General features: G+C 42.1%; 1 protein-coding gene across 1 annotated transcript in view; it reads left to right on the forward strand.

Annotated features, from left to right (window-relative positions):
- The window catches only part of PLXNC1 (plexin C1), a 63,749-nt gene that overhangs the window by 25,125 nt on the left and 23,050 nt on the right, over positions 1-15,574 (forward strand). Inside the window, exons 8-16 of the mRNA XM_060279702.1 lie at positions 1,098-1,185; positions 1,298-1,360; positions 5,802-5,938; positions 6,462-6,641; positions 8,337-8,424; positions 10,757-10,957; positions 11,056-11,247; positions 12,631-12,730; positions 13,155-13,256. Coding sequence (XP_060135685.1) covers positions 1,098-1,185; positions 1,298-1,360; positions 5,802-5,938; positions 6,462-6,641; positions 8,337-8,424; positions 10,757-10,957; positions 11,056-11,247; positions 12,631-12,730; positions 13,155-13,256 — 1,151 coding nt within the window. The remainder of the gene's footprint in view (positions 1-1,097; positions 1,186-1,297; positions 1,361-5,801; positions 5,939-6,461; positions 6,642-8,336; positions 8,425-10,756; positions 10,958-11,055; positions 11,248-12,630; positions 12,731-13,154; positions 13,257-15,574) is intronic.

Here is a 15,574-nt window from a genome sequence, read left to right on the forward strand (position 1 = left end):
TTTCCCTGCACTCATAGCACTAGGAGCCAACCTCCAGATAGTGATGAAAAAGAGCCACTGTGGATTCTGTTGTGCATTAACTCTATCCAAGCTACTGTGTGCTTCACACAGAAGCATATTTTCCAGAATTGAGAAGTTGGTGAGTAGGGGGCAAGGAAGATCCAACATGAAGGCTTGCTTTCCTAATTAATTAGTGCAATAAGACTTGCCACTCAAGACTCCTTTTGTGTTAACCAAAGGGTTGTTGGAACAGCTCCACAACCTCTAGCCCAGGCTTCCTCAACCTCAGCCCTCCAGATGTTTTTGGCCTACAACTCCCATGATCCCTAGCTAGCAGGTCCAGTGGTCAGGGATGATGGGAATTGTAGTCTCAAAACATCTGGAGGGCCGACGTTGAGGAAGCCTGCTCTACTCCCAAGGCAAAACTCTTTCAATGGATTTACAGTTTTAAGTGAGATTATAGGGATGATGGAAGTTTAAATAGCAAGGAGGAATGGATAGTGTGATTTTTTGCACCACCTTCTTAGCATATAACCTTTAAGTCAGATGGTATGAGCCATCTATTTTTGCCAGCAGTTGAAGCAACACTATAGAAATGAACCACTTCACTTGCCATGTTCAGAGGCAGCAGGGCACTGGATTCAGTCACTCAAAATCAACAGCAAAGGAGGACTGTTGTCTCCATGTGATGGATTTTGGACTTCCCAAGGGCATTTGGTTGGTCACTTTGGGAGGCAGAATGCAATGGTCTTTTCATCTAATCCAGCAGGGAGCATTGCTTTCCCATGCCTAATACGACAGAGGTGCCCTTGAAGTTCTCCTGCTGATCCAAATTGACTTTACATGTTACCATTAAATTTCCAAGTTTTCAGCAGGCAGTGAAAGATCTGAATTGTAGATGCCTGTCTGATTTCAAGAGGACCAGTGTTCTGAATTACTGAGGCCACTATATGAAAAGCCTTAGCTTGAGTAGAGCTAAATAAATATTTATGACATGTAAGCACCCTGGGTAAGACCTAGAATTATATACTGACACACCACCTCTGCTGGATCTCACCAATCCCTGCAGTTCTGTAACTATTATTTTGTATTCCTAGATGTTCAGAATGTTTGTCTCGTGCTGGTTGCACCTGGTCTACTAGAGAGAACGAATGTTTCTCCTCTACCATGACTTGTACACAAAAGGTAATTTTTCTTGTATTGAATTTAAATCACTATATGGAAAGCTTTTTATTTGATGAATAGTGGGTTTTTTTAAAAAAAAATATTCTAAGGAAATACTTTCAATTTTTTTCAGGTTGACTGTGATTCAATTCCTACCAGTGCTTCAGATGGGAAATATATTTCACAGAGGCCAGAGGTCAGCAGATATTCTGAAACTGATAAGTTATAGCACAATTGATCATGGGGGGGGGGGTTTCACCCATGTGCTAACACTATCTCCCCCTCTTCCTATAATGTATCCAGCTCACTGTCAATCATATGCTGTTTTCACTGATGGCAATACCTCTTGCACTACTACCAAGTGTGAAGGAGGCAGAATACTAAAAGGACATGGTGGAAAATAAGGGGAAGCATTGCAGGGTGATGGTTGGCAATTGGACACACTAATTCCCCCTTCAATACAGGACCTTTTTGAGCTTCTGTAGACCTTTCCCAAGTCCAAGCTCAGGAGAATTCCACTGGCTTTTCTAGTCTCTCTTGCTTATGGTATGAAATGCTTTGCATAAATCATAAGACTAGTAGCAGTATCAACAATGCTAGTAAAATACCATGGGATGTTAGTGTTGCCTTCATTTTCCACTGCTGAAATAGGTAGATAGTTGATCTCTCTCTCTCTCTCTCTCTCTCTCTCTCTCTCTCTCTCTCTCTCTCTCTCTCTCTCTCTCTCCCTCTCTCCCTCTCCCTCTCTCTCTCTCTCTCTCTCTCTCTCTCTCTCTCTCTCTCTGTGTGTGTGTGTGTGTGTGTGTGTCACATTTTCTGCTTTTACCCTTTGTATTTATGGGAATTTGTGCTATAATGAATAACAATACTATGTTTGGGTCAGATACCATGACACTATAAGAAATCAGTAGTTGTCATTTAATATAATTAGTGGAAGGATTTCATTTCACAGAGTTATCCTCTGGGTTGAATTCTAATCCTGTTGGATCACATTTCTCCAAATCTAGCTAGCAAATGGCTTGATCAAGCTTACAAAACAACAATACAGAACTGAATACATACATACTGCTGCAATTATCTGCTGTATGTGTTTTCGTCTTCAGTTATTTGGGATATATAAGGTAAAGGTAAAGGGACCCCTGACCATTAGGTCCAGTTGTGACCGACTCTGGGGTTGCGCGCTCATCTCGCATTATTGGCCGAGGGAGCCGGCGTATAGCTTCCAGGTCATGTGGCCAGCATGACAAAGCCGCTTCTGGCAAACCAGAGCAGCACAAGGAAACACCGTTTACCTTCCCGCTGTAGCGGTTCCTATTTATCTACTTGCATTTTGACATGCTTTTGAACTGCTAGGTTGGCAGGAGCTGGGACCAAGCAACGGGATATATACTTAAGAACAAAAAACAGTCAAAATGTAGTTTTGATTTCCTGTGTAACTTTAACTGTGTTTTCCATTAATATTTATTGGATAGCACAGATGTTGTCCAAAGAGCACACTGTTGTTTGAGGGAAGAACTGCGTTGCAATATGCTAGTGAGTTGACTGTATTATTAGTACTGGATAGTATAAATTAAGTTTTGCAATTCTTGGTTTGTGTATTTTTAGGCAATCGAACTCTGTAAATCACCATAGTTTCAATCTGATTTAAACATGTTATTATTGAAAGTGTTTATTTCCTTGTTCTCTCCTTCCCACCACCAAATCAAATTTCTTCCCTGTGTTAGACTGATAAGCCATTACGCATTAGATGGTGCTGAAACTGTAGAAGCAAATGTTGTGTTGGGTGGAGTGAATTAAAACTGATCTGATTGTTTTAAAAAAATGGGGGGAACTGGAGGTTTAATCGAACTAGTCTCTAAGCTGGATGGTAAGATTTCCACCACAGGAACAAGAAAAGGGAGGCTGTTGGGTATGGGAGACTCACTGAAAATGGTTTCCCTCCCTATTTTGCTGGCAGAAGACTTATCATCAACTGCTTGCCTCACCCCCCTTGGTACCCCCATATTACTTCAGGTTTCTAGTGAATACGGTGACAAATGTAGCCCGTTTTTCTAAGTGTTGCTGCCTGACCAGGCATGGCAGCAGCCAGCCAGCAAGGCACTGCTCATCAGGTGGGGGCCTCTGATTGGCCCATTTGAAGCTAGCTTTCTGGAGGGAAGTCCCACCCTATGATCCTGCTGCCCAGGGGAATTCCCAAATGGCTGGCAAGCACCTGTGATCTGGTTGCTGGGGATGGTGGCAGAGGGCGAGGGGCTGCAGCTGACACTTACTGAGACCTGGGAAAGGGCCGAGCAGCCATTTACTACCCTCCTACTTCATTTTAAGTATAATTCAGCATCTTTAGTTCTCTTTTATACCAAAATAACAATGAGGTCAACGAAAATGTATCTAATCTTAATCCATAAATAACATTTTTTGCTTAACGTTATCACATTATTAGTATCCAAAGAACTTCCTGAAGTTTTCCCATAGGCCTGTGCATTCCCAGTAAAATTGTTTACTTTTTAAAACTTCAGATAACACTTTTCTCCCCTCTGCTGTTTAGAGCACTGTGCATTTTAAAGTCTTCTCAGTTTCAAACCTAAATTGTTTTGTGGAATTGGGTGGGACTTGCAGTTCAGGAAACAGAAGTCCAAAGCCGTCAGTGTTCATATATGAGTATAGTTCCCTGCCTAGATGAGCTTACAAAAGAATATTGTAAGATTTAGTTTGCTGTTTTGCTAATTCTTACGAAAACCCAACATATACGGTAATTTTAATGTGTGTTTTGTGTGTGTGTGTGTGTGAGAGAGAGAGAGAGAGAGAGAGAGATGCATATTGATAGACACATATCAGATTGGACTTCCTGTTGTAGCTTTAGCTTTTCAGCAGGAAACCAATTCAGCAGCTAACATCAAGGTTAGTTGTTGCTGAGTCCTTTTGAAATATAGATGAAATATTTGGATTAAAAGACTCATGAAGGAAGAACCAAACTAATAATTTATAAACTTTTTGTGTCATTCAAAAGAGGGCTCATGCAACTTAGAAACATTAATTATAGATATTGCTATGAAGGATTGTTACATTGTATCCAAGTATACCATTAAATTTGTGCTATGATTTATGCAGTGCCTATATTATTCTCATTGTGACTTTATTCCAATGCTATTTTGTGGGTATGAGTGTTTTTGTGTTCTCATGGAAATCTCTGTCTTAGGTTTCCCCACTCTGTTTAATGGAGGGATTAGAGTCTCACTTTAATTTCTTGGTGTTTTTTTTTAGTGTATGTGCATATGCTCTGGGTGAATGGCAGTACTTTTGAAACTCTGTGGAATGTATGTTCACAGAGAGATATAGATGTGGAATGTGTTTTAATAAACATTTCCAAATTATTGTTGTGCTTTGGATTTTTAGCACCGGCACATAAGTAATGCTAGCTATATGAAACCCAAAGCTTGCCAGTCATACACGGTCCTCTTCTTCTCTCTGGAATAAATTCTTTTGCTTGCCTTAGCTGTGTTTTATCATTACACCTTCATTGTCACTATCCGGGTTATTCAGGTTCATGGGAACTGTGGTTGGCATTAACTATGGTGCATATGTGACACTAAACCTTATAAAGGCTAGCTCATTGACCACAGTTTGTAGGTGCAATAATTTATTTTAGCTATACACCAGTTTTTTTGCAGGGATGCAGGTGGTGCTGTGGGTTAAACCACAGAGCCTAGGGCTTGCTGATCAGCAGGTCGGTGGTTCAAATCCCCGCGACGGGGTGAGCTGCTGTTGTTCAGTCCCTGCTCCTGCCAACCTAGCAGTTTGAAAGCACATCAAAGTGCAAGTAGATAAATAGGTACTGCTCCAAGCGGGAAGGTAAATAGCATTTCCGTGTGCTGCTCTGGTTCGCCAGAAGCGGCTTTGTCATGCTGGCCACATGAAGCTGTACACCAGCTCCCTCGGCCAATAACGTGAGATGAGCGCCACAACCCCAGAGTCGGTCACTACTGGACCTAATGGTCAGGGGTCCTTTTACCTTTTATACACCAGTTTATATTTCACACAAAAAATATCTTAAGCAGTTTACAAATTCCAACCGAAAGCAATAAATATAAAAAATACAAATTCCATATTCAAAACAATACTACTAATACCATAAAAACAATTCCACATTTTAATTAGCATAATTAAATGTAAACATAAATAAGAACCACAAAAGCAAAACATATACAAAACAACCAAATGCAGCATAATGACATATCATCATTAAAAGATCTCTAATAATATTATAAAAAGCACATAATACAATCACCGAAAATCATTTAACCTACACATTCACACTGCCCAAAACTAATGTAAACATATATCCCCCATATGTGCAATTACCCAATAGTCGTCTTGTACCCATCATTTCATCCATTCCTCCCTATTTCTCATCTGGGGCAATACAGACTTGTGTCTCCACCAGCCAGACGCTTGTGGATTTGGTTATGCTCTTCTATCTTTTTTTTTTATATTCCATCCTGAAGAATATGAAAACCAATGGAAATTATGGAGCATGGAACAACACTTAGTATCTACCCATTAACAAGAAAGGTACAAGTTAAACATGCTTAAAGTGCATGGCTGGATATTGAAATCTTGTTATACTTTGTTTCCAACAGCCCATGCACATTACTTCCATTGAACCGATGTGGATATCTACATTAGGCAGCAGTGAAGTACTAGTCAGAGGAGAAAACTTTTCAAATGAAGATGTTTTGTTGGAAATGACTGGAACCACTAGCTGCAAATCAGAGGAGTGAGTAAAAATACAATCAATTATTTTATATTTGAAACTAACACGCACCTGTGCCGCATAGATATTTATCCTGGAAATGTTTGGACTGATGATTAAACTATATAATCAAGATGGAGCCTTTTAACTGTGTGATTTAGACTTGCTTATTCATACTGCGCTTATGTGCTCTTTTGTCACATTAGTTCCAAAAGTGAAACTTTAGTAATCACTGTAATAATCCCAGTTGTTTTAGGTTGTCCTCCTATTCCTTGGTAGATAGTCTAATCTCTATTTCCCCCCACTAGATTACTTCTATTCTTATTTTTCAATTTTCCACATCTGCGAATGGAATTAAAAGCAACGTTCATTCTTAAGATGCTTTCTTCCTCTTCTAAATCACATTACACTATGAATTTTGATTGAATCCTTGGGCTCCGCATGTTGTTAATTTTGAGTTCCAATGAGAGTGGGCTGTCAAACTGCTTTAAAATTAAATAGCATTTGGGTTTGGGGAGAATTTGAGTGATGTTGTTCTTCTTTTCAGAATATTTGTCACCAAAGTGTTAAATCGCACACACATGAAATTCTGTTTACCTCCAAGTCGCAAAGAAGCCAAGAGCATATGTATAAAGAAAACTGGCTTTCCGTGTTCACTCCCTGTGACGCTGTATTATGTCTCTCTCCCCGCATGTACTGGAATATTTCCAAATGTCACCTGGAAGAGGTAATCTTAAATTCTTTTACTTCTTATAAAAAGTAGTGCATTGAATATGAATGTGAAATAGTTAACTTAGTATCATAACAGACCTTATTGTCACTTGTAGATCCTTCAGTTTTAAAGGGTGTGGCTGCGCATTGAGTTCAGCTGTTCATGGTGTCATACCAACACATCCATCAGCTCAGCATTCATTCATTCATTCATTTACATTTGTGTACCGCCCTGTACTCGTAGATCTCAGGGTGGTTCACAACATAAAATTACAATTTAAAAAACAGAAAATACATAAAACAAAAACATAAAACAAAAACAAATCCTCCCTCTTCCACAACACATTTTAAAAAGGTATTAGATGTCAGCCAGCCAAAGGCCAAGTTAAAGGGCCCAGCTGCACCCTTATCTGGACAGGGATGGCCTAACTTCTCTGTTAACCTCTAAATTAGATTAATGCAATGCATTATAGGTAGGGCTGCCTCTGTAGAAAATTCAGCTAGTACAGAATTCAGCAGCTAGGTTACTCACTGAGGCAAGACAGTTTGAGCACGTTACATCAATCCTGGTCCGATTGCACTGGCTACCAATTAGTTTCTGGGCCCAATTCAAAGTGCTGGTACTATAAAGCCCTTAAATGGCTCAGGACCGCAATACCTCAAGGACCGCAGCTTCCAGCCATCACCCCTCTTTTATTGTCCATTCTGGGTTGCACAACCACTGGTAGTGTCCATTTTCTTGGCAGATCAAGATAAACAGGTGACAGCAAAAGTTACAAGGTTTTTAACCGGGGCAATTAGAATAAGATCCGTTATTTGACCCCCGAAATGTATTTTATGTAATTAACTGTTTACCTTTATCTTCTGTATAATGCATTTTGTTTTATTGCTATGGCTAGTGGCTGATGCAAATAAAGATTAGTTAATTCATCCATCCCAGCCATCACCACTCCCATGAGTGACTCCCATACCATTTCAGAACCACTGCTGAAGAAGTCAGTCCTCTAGGGCAGTGTTTCCCAACCAGTGTGCCTCCAGATGTTTTGGGACTACAACTCCCATCATTCCTGACCACTGGTCTTGCTAGCTAGGGATGATGGGAGTTGTAGTCCCAAAACATCTGGAGGCACACTGGTTGGGAAACACTGCTCTAGGGAAAGGGAAGACAGCTGGTAGTCGTTAGATCCTACTGGAGATTCTGTTGCTTACATATCATGCTAGGCAGACTCGGATCAATTAAAACTCCTAAAAGAGGTGAACAGTCACAATCAGTATGGATAGGAATTTTGTCAAAAGAAGACAGTGTACTGTAGGATCTTACTGTCTTACGCATGACACACAAATACTCGTTCCTTAAGCCAGGCTTGAGATTGACATTTGTGTTTGTGAATAAATTTGCTTTGCAGTCATACACTGAGAATATGTAGTAGTTTTTTATTTGCTGTGGGGTAACTGCGGGAGGCAGTGGAAGGCAGGAGTGCCTGGCATGCTCTGGTCCATGGAGTCGGACACGACTAAACAACTAAACAACAACAACAAAATGTCTTCTGAGCTGCAAACTTGATTATTATTTTTTTGAAGGAGACCCCAAAATTGTAGTTTTTTATTTACTGCGAGTTAAAATGTTTTCTGAGCTGCAAACTTGTTTGTTTTTGTTTTAATTTGAAGTAGACCCAAGTTCCAAGCTTATTTCCTTTCCCTTTTTTTGCAGTGGAGGTCGCAACATGACTATACGTGGGAGACATCTAAATGTCACAGAAATGGTTTCTGTTTTAGATGGAGGGGGACAAAACTTGGCAGTAAGTGTTGTGAACTCCCCTCCCCCCCAAAAATGTTGGCTATATTTACATTAATTATAAATGCCACAATTCTGCAAACTGCCATAAAAGGCAAATGAGTGCCCTCCTGGAAAGTGTCATGATGTTTGGGTCCTGTATCATTAGTACTCTTTTTCAGTAGATATTATTGCTGGAACTTGCTTCTCTTTCCCTCTCCCCCCCCTTTTGGGTCTTCCAGTGAAGGATAAAGGCTCTCTTGTTTTGGAGAGTCTTGGGGTTTTTGCCAATTTGATTACCTTTTTTTTTTGGCTGCTATTATCATTTGAACTTATATAGCTTGCTGATCAATAAATATTTCCTGGGCTGCTTACAAACAAACAAAGTACAATATGTCTACCCCTGTGTAACATTACAGGCTTGCCTCATTAATGAAGCCTAGGATTCCTTGCAAGGCTGTATATAATCTGTATCAAATATCCAAGTTCTGCAGAAAGGAATTCAATTGTTCAAATGGTTGGTTAGCTAGAATGCTTTATTCTGAACTTAACCTGTGCAAAATCTGGTTGTATTAATTATTATTGGCAATTGGCTGTGTGATGATAGATTTATGTTTAAGCAGGCTGAGCAGCATCTGGGTCTCTTTAGTGTAAAGTGGGGCAATGATAGAGGTGTGTATTATGCCTGGCACAAAGAAAGTGGCTGGAGAAAAGTTTTTCTCCCTCTCATAACACGAGAACTCATGGACGTGAAACAAAGCTGAGTGTTGGGAAAATTCAGAATAGATAAAATAAAGTACTTCTTCGCACTGTGTATAAACTATGGAATTCGCTACCACAAGAGGTAGTGATGGCCATTAACCTGGGTGCTTTTAAAAGAGGATTAGACCAGGGGTCAGGAACCTTTTTCAGCCGTGGGCCGGTCCACCATCCCTCGGACCATGTGGTGGGCCAGAGCCGGACTATATATTTTGGGGTGGGGGGTGGGGAATGAACGAATTCCTATGCCCCACAAATAGCCCTGAGATGCATTTTAAATAAAAGGACACATTCTACTCATGTAAAAACACCAGGCAGGCCCCACAAATAACCCATAGATGCATTTTAAATAAAATGACACATTCTACTCATGTAAAAACAAACTGATTCCCGGACTGTCCGTGGGCCAGATTGAGAAGGCGATTGGGCCACATCCGGCCCCCGGGCCTTAGTTTGTGGACCCCTGGATTAGACAGATTCATGGAGAATAAGGCTATCAAAAGCTACTAGTCACAATGGTTATGTTTCACCTCCATTGTCAGAGGCAGTGTGGTTTTGAATTCCAGTTGTTGAGTATCTTAAGTGGGGAGGCTACTGTTGCTCTCACGTCCTCCTTGCTGGCTTCCCATGGACTTGTGGTTGGCTGCTGTGAGAACAGGATGCTGGACTAGATGAGCCTTTGATCCAGCAGGGCTGTTCTTACGTTCTCAGCGGAGGGTCCATGGCATGGCATGAAACAATAAAGAAGGGATCCATATTCACAGGACAGAGAAAGTTTATTTGGGGACCCACGCCTGCACATGTGTAAAAGCTAAAAAAAAACAGTGGATTGTGATGTGATTGGTATTTATAGCTTTAAATGCAAGTAAGCTGCAGCCTTTAGACTGCTTACTCTGCAGAAATAAATGAGCTTATTGTAGGAGTAAGCATTTTACGGACTGTACTCCACCTTAAGGTTTGAATTCAGACTTTCGCTTAGTGGAGTTCCAGTCATGCTGGAGGAAGCCAGTTCCTCCTCCCTGCCCCAGTTCTGAAAACCATCTGCAGAGTGTTGGGTGGCTGTCCAGAGCAGCATGAGAAATGGGGAAGGACAGCAGGGGGTGGGGGTGGGAATTGGTGAAAGCAGCTGACCTATGTTCCAGTGGAGAGGCTCCATTGGATCTCAGTTGCCCCCTTGAGTCCAGCACAAAGTGTCTTAATGTTGGCTTGCCATATGTCAGACAAATTCTAGACAGGTCCAGGTTTTTGGTGTCAGGAGGGAATTTTGCCGAATTGGCAAAATTTCAGGGGAAAACCCGGCTGTATGGCATTGCAATGAAAAAAAAATCAGTGTAAACAGCTCCAAAAGCTTAAAATCACCTTTTGGGGGGGGAGGTTTCCCCCAAAAAGCTCAACAAAATATAGCAACCCTACTTAAGGAATATTGTGTATATGAAAGTATTAAGTTAAATTCCATGGAATTCTGTGATGTAAGCATCATAACTGTGCATAGAATTGCAGCCAACATATTGGCTACAATTTAACAGTGTCTGCTATATAAAATTTGGCAGTGCTTTATAGTTTTCTCATTTCCCCCTTCCCCCTTTTTCTTTTTCTAGAAATTTACATGCCGCAGTGACAGATCTGAGTGCAATTTCACAACACCAGCTGTTAATACTGAGAAAAGCAATGTAAAAGTTGTTCTAAAAGTTGAAATGAAAAATATGCCTTGCATTGAATTTCAATATGAACCTGACCCTGAATTTATTCACTATGAACTGACAACTGATATGCATCCTGTCTTGGAGTTAAAAATACATGTAAGATGCTGGTTTGGGTTTTATAAAGAGAAAACACAAATCTTCTTTGAATTTGGTGCATATTTCACACTTCATAGTATTTTCTCATCTCTTTCCAGAAAAAAAATGATGAGTTAAATATTTCAAAACGTGAGATTGACGTTTTTATGTCCTGCACGGCTGCTGAGAAATTGCTAAACATAACTTTCACTGTCCAAAATATTTCACAAACTGAAACTCGCAGCACTATCTACTGCAGAGCCCAACAGACATCCAGTGACAAGATCGATACATCCAGTGTGAAGGTTTATGTGAGTAAAAGCTTATGGGCTATATATTTTTTTCTTATTACATGTGAATATACTATTTAATCTAACATAAAACAAAGAAGAAAATACTGCCATTGGATTAATGAACAAAGAAACATAAGTGCTTTATAGTCTTAACCAAAATTTTCAGTTCTTTAATTAATATATTACTCTCAGTGTGACATTCACAGTTACCAAATAGCAGCTAGCAATGATAAGGACAATACCTTAAATTCATTTCTTGCTTAATTAAGAGAGTATCAGCACAAAACTATGAGTGTGCACTAGCAATAAGTTCCATTATATATCCATGGGCTGAAGGTCAACTATCACTGCATTGGAAGAGGTACATTCTCTCCCAGCACTTGCTTCTAATGTCTGAGCCCTGTGTTGCATACATTTTCCCTCTCTTCAGAATATGCTTCCCAATAAGTAATTAGTTTGCTTTGATTCTCTTACTTTGGTAACATTTGTGACACCAACATTTATTTCTTAAGGATTCATCAATCCAAGCTGAGACTTAAACTAACAGGGTTGGGGGACGCGACCTCCAAAAGTTCCCCCATGAGGGAATGCATTTGGGGGTAGAGTCCCCCCACCCTGCTATATCAAGGGGGTGTGTGGACATGCACACAGCTCACCGAAGGCAGAAATGCCCAGTTTTTGAGAATCAAATATAAAATCAATTAAATTGAGAACAAAGGGGATCAAAACTGTATGAAAACAGGTATGCTTGGGCATTATATCTTCCTATATTAATACTTGTATGATAAATATGCAGTGCAAAATATAGGTAACCAGAAGCCATGCACAAATACTGATGTGTTATACTCCTTCAGCATGATCTTACAGTAATTCTAATTTAGAAACGGAAGTGCTGGTAGAAAAGCATATGATTTAATTTTACATTTAAAAAAATCCCAAAGATATAGCTCCAAAATTAATATGGGGCAAATTTATGCATCTTAGTTTTCCCTGAGTCTTTTGTGGGGAGTAGATTGGTAATGTTGAGCATTATTTTGGTGTCCTCCAGTTTTCCCTCAGGGGTGTAAACTCAGATCTTGTGTTGTACAATTGATTTAATCTTGGGCTAGATAGCACTGTTGAGTTTCCTTCTTTCCTGCATCGCTTCTATATATAGCAGCTCAGTCATTGTTATTTCAGTCATGCGTGGAGCTGCAGCTCCCTGTGCAAATGGAGTGCTAGAAGGAGAGGTAACAGTGTATGGTTTCGTCTATTGATTTCAACACATAGTATTAGCTCAGCTGCAGTGTGCTGTTTTTTCCAGCCACAGAAGAAGGATAACAACCCACCGAGGAGGGTCAAGAACTACATTTCAATATAGGCCTTTCTTACATATTCATTTTCCCCTCCCCAATCCACTAGGTCAAGGTCGGAAACTTTAAGCAAGAAGTTCCAGATGAAGCACGCAACTATTCATATTTGTACCTTCTTTCGTTAATCCCCGTAGTCATAGTCATTGCTGGTAAGTAGCACTATTCATGTGTCCAGTTTTCCATCTGTTAAAAACCAGTAAGCATGTGCAATGGTGGTCAGTGGGGTGGTTTGTTAAGTGAAAGAACCAGCAGCCATGGCACAGCAATCTGTGGTGGATGAGACTTTCTGCCTTTGTTTTGTGGTGGTGGAGGATGGAGGGGGGTTTAGTAGCCCACACATGCAAGTTTACAGTTCTTGCATAGCTGGTCATTCCCTAATAACATCAGCAACCAGTACACTGGGGCAACCAACTTCTTTGTAACAATGTGTTGTAAGGTGGCGGTCACTACTACCTTTTGGTGACTATTCTGAGACACAGCTGTTTTCAAAGTACTGCAAATTCCTCTTTTTGATAAAAAGAATGGTTCTTATTCATGTTTTTTTTTAATTGAGTATCGACTTTTTTTCCCCAGTTGCAATTTTTGTGACCCAAAGAAAATCCAAGCAGTTGAACCGTAAACTGAGTGAACACCTGGAGCTTTTGGAATGTGAACTCCGCAAAGAAATACGTGAAGGTGTGGGTTTTAATTTTTGGAAGCTCTTTTGTGGATGAGCCGCCTCCTGGTCTATCAAGTGCATGTATTCCTTCAAGTAGATCACCATTCTGTGATTTCCCATAGTCATAACACACACAATTCCTTCTTCATGTCAGTATTAGCAGTTCTGTGATAGCATAAGGTTATATCAGGGATGGCCTGTGTGGTGCGGCAGATGGTAGTAATTGGCTGCCATCATTCTCTAGAAGCCAAGGCGAAGAGAGATCAGCTGCTTTCGAGTGGACTATAATGCAGTGCTGTTGGAAGCAGAAAGTAGCTGGGTCAGCACCATGTGTGCAGTTATTGATTAGCCAGTGGCACCTAGTATGGGCACAAACTGGCATAACTAAGAGTGTTTTGTCTCTCCCTCCACTGCTGCCCCACAACTGCCCCTGGTAAGGATCTAGGCCCCAATTTGACCTCGGTGCAGCTGCCATTTTCTGCTGCTAGTCCACCTTCTTTGTACTGCTACATTGTGTTCAACAGTGTAAATGGGATATTTATTTAAGTGCCTTTAGTCCCATTTGCCCACTATTGTGGAATGCTCTGCCAATAAATTCAATAGGCACCTTTTGTTCCAACTCTGAAAACTTTCCGATTCCATCAGGTTTATGCAAGCAGCTAAGAATACATATTTCCATGAGTTAGATGAGTCCTTGTTTTAACATTCTCATATGACTTTTGCTGTATGATTTTACATTTAATTGTTGTAAACTGCTTTATTTTTATGAATAAATAACTATTAAAAATCATATGTGTCACAGTGGCCGGAGTGGACTACTTCAGAGTAACGACGCTACGCAGCTCTGCATTTTATTCTTTTATTGGTGCTGCGTATTTACAGTGCTCAAGTCATTGCTATTTACACGGAGCGATGTTGTCAGTCGGTTTCAGAACCTCCTAATGGCTTTTGGCGCGTCTTTCTCCAACACAAAAGCTTTGGCAGACCCATCCTCTTGCCCCTCCTCTTCCTGCGTAATTCTGGAGTTGGGGGGATGGGTCTTCCCCCCTTACTTGCCCCTTCCTGTCCCACCTGGGACCCTGGCTCCTCTACCTTGCCTGAGCCTCGGACACGACTTCCTGCTTCCCCACTGGAATCGGAACTCTCCCTGCTTTCCCCTTTGCTCGGGGACGGGCTTGAACTCAGGAGGGGAGGGACTTCGCGATATCCCCTGTCCCTCACATCCACCCCCCTCCCAAGCTCTCCTTCACCCCTCCCCAGGCCCCCCCCATGTGTCGGTGACGACTGGAAGCCTAAAAACTCGGTGCTCTCCGAGCCCGTTGGTGTGAACACCTCCCCCCAGTCCTGCGAGCCCCCCCCTTCCGCCTGGGAGGACGGGAATCCCAAAAAGTCCGTGGCGTCAGAGCTGGTGGGGGTAAAAATGTTTTGCCAATCTGCTCCTTCCTCTGACTGGGTGGATCTTGGCGACACCCATACCTCATCCTCTGGTTCCTCAAACTCCGCTTCCCAGCGCCATGGTGAGCTGTTCTCCCGTGCCTCCTCCTCCTCCCCCTCCCTTTCCATGTGCCAGGGCTTGGGTCTGTGGGGAAAGAGGGCGTGAAATTCTTCCACCAAGAATTCCTCCTGTATCTGAGTGGCGGGAACCCATTCATTCTGGGACGGTGGAGCATCCTCCCATGCCATGAGGTACTCCAGGCCCCCCACCCCCCACCTTGAATCCAGGATGGCCGTGGCCTCATTGAGTTGCTCCCTGCTTTCCCTCTCCCCCCCTCCCTCGGGGGTTTGTTCGCTGTCTCTGAGCCTGCTGCTTTCCCTGTACGGCGACAGCAGCGATCTATGAAACACTGGATGCACCCTCATGTCCTCTGGCAGTGCCAGCCTGTAGGCCACCGGGTTGACCTGTTGCGTGACCGTGAAGGGGCCCAGCCATTTGGGTGCCAGCTTTTTGCACCTCCCTCTGGTGGGAAGGCCCTCCGAGGACAACCACACCTTGTCCCCCACCCTGATGACCTCCCCTTGTCGCCTGTGGCGATCTGCCCCCTTTTTGTACGCTTCCTTGGCCCTCTCCAAGTGTTCTCTGAGCTGCTGGTGCACCGTCTCCAGTTCCTCTGCCCAATCCTCAGCCTGTGGGCCCTCCTCCTCCTCCTCCCTCTCCCTCTCTGGGAAAGATCTGAGGTCGCGCCCGTAATTGGCCTTAAAGGGCGACACCCCTGTGGAGACGTGCACTGCATTGTTGTAGGCAAATTCTGCTAGTGGCAAGCGATCCACCCAGTCCGTTTGCCGCTGGCTGACGTAGCATCTCAGGTACTGCTGCAGAATGGCGTTGACCCTCTCC

This window comes from Zootoca vivipara, chromosome 10 (assembly GCF_963506605.1).
Source record: "Zootoca vivipara chromosome 10, rZooViv1.1, whole genome shotgun sequence".
Lineage (NCBI taxonomy): Eukaryota > Metazoa > Chordata > Lepidosauria > Squamata > Lacertidae > Zootoca > Zootoca vivipara.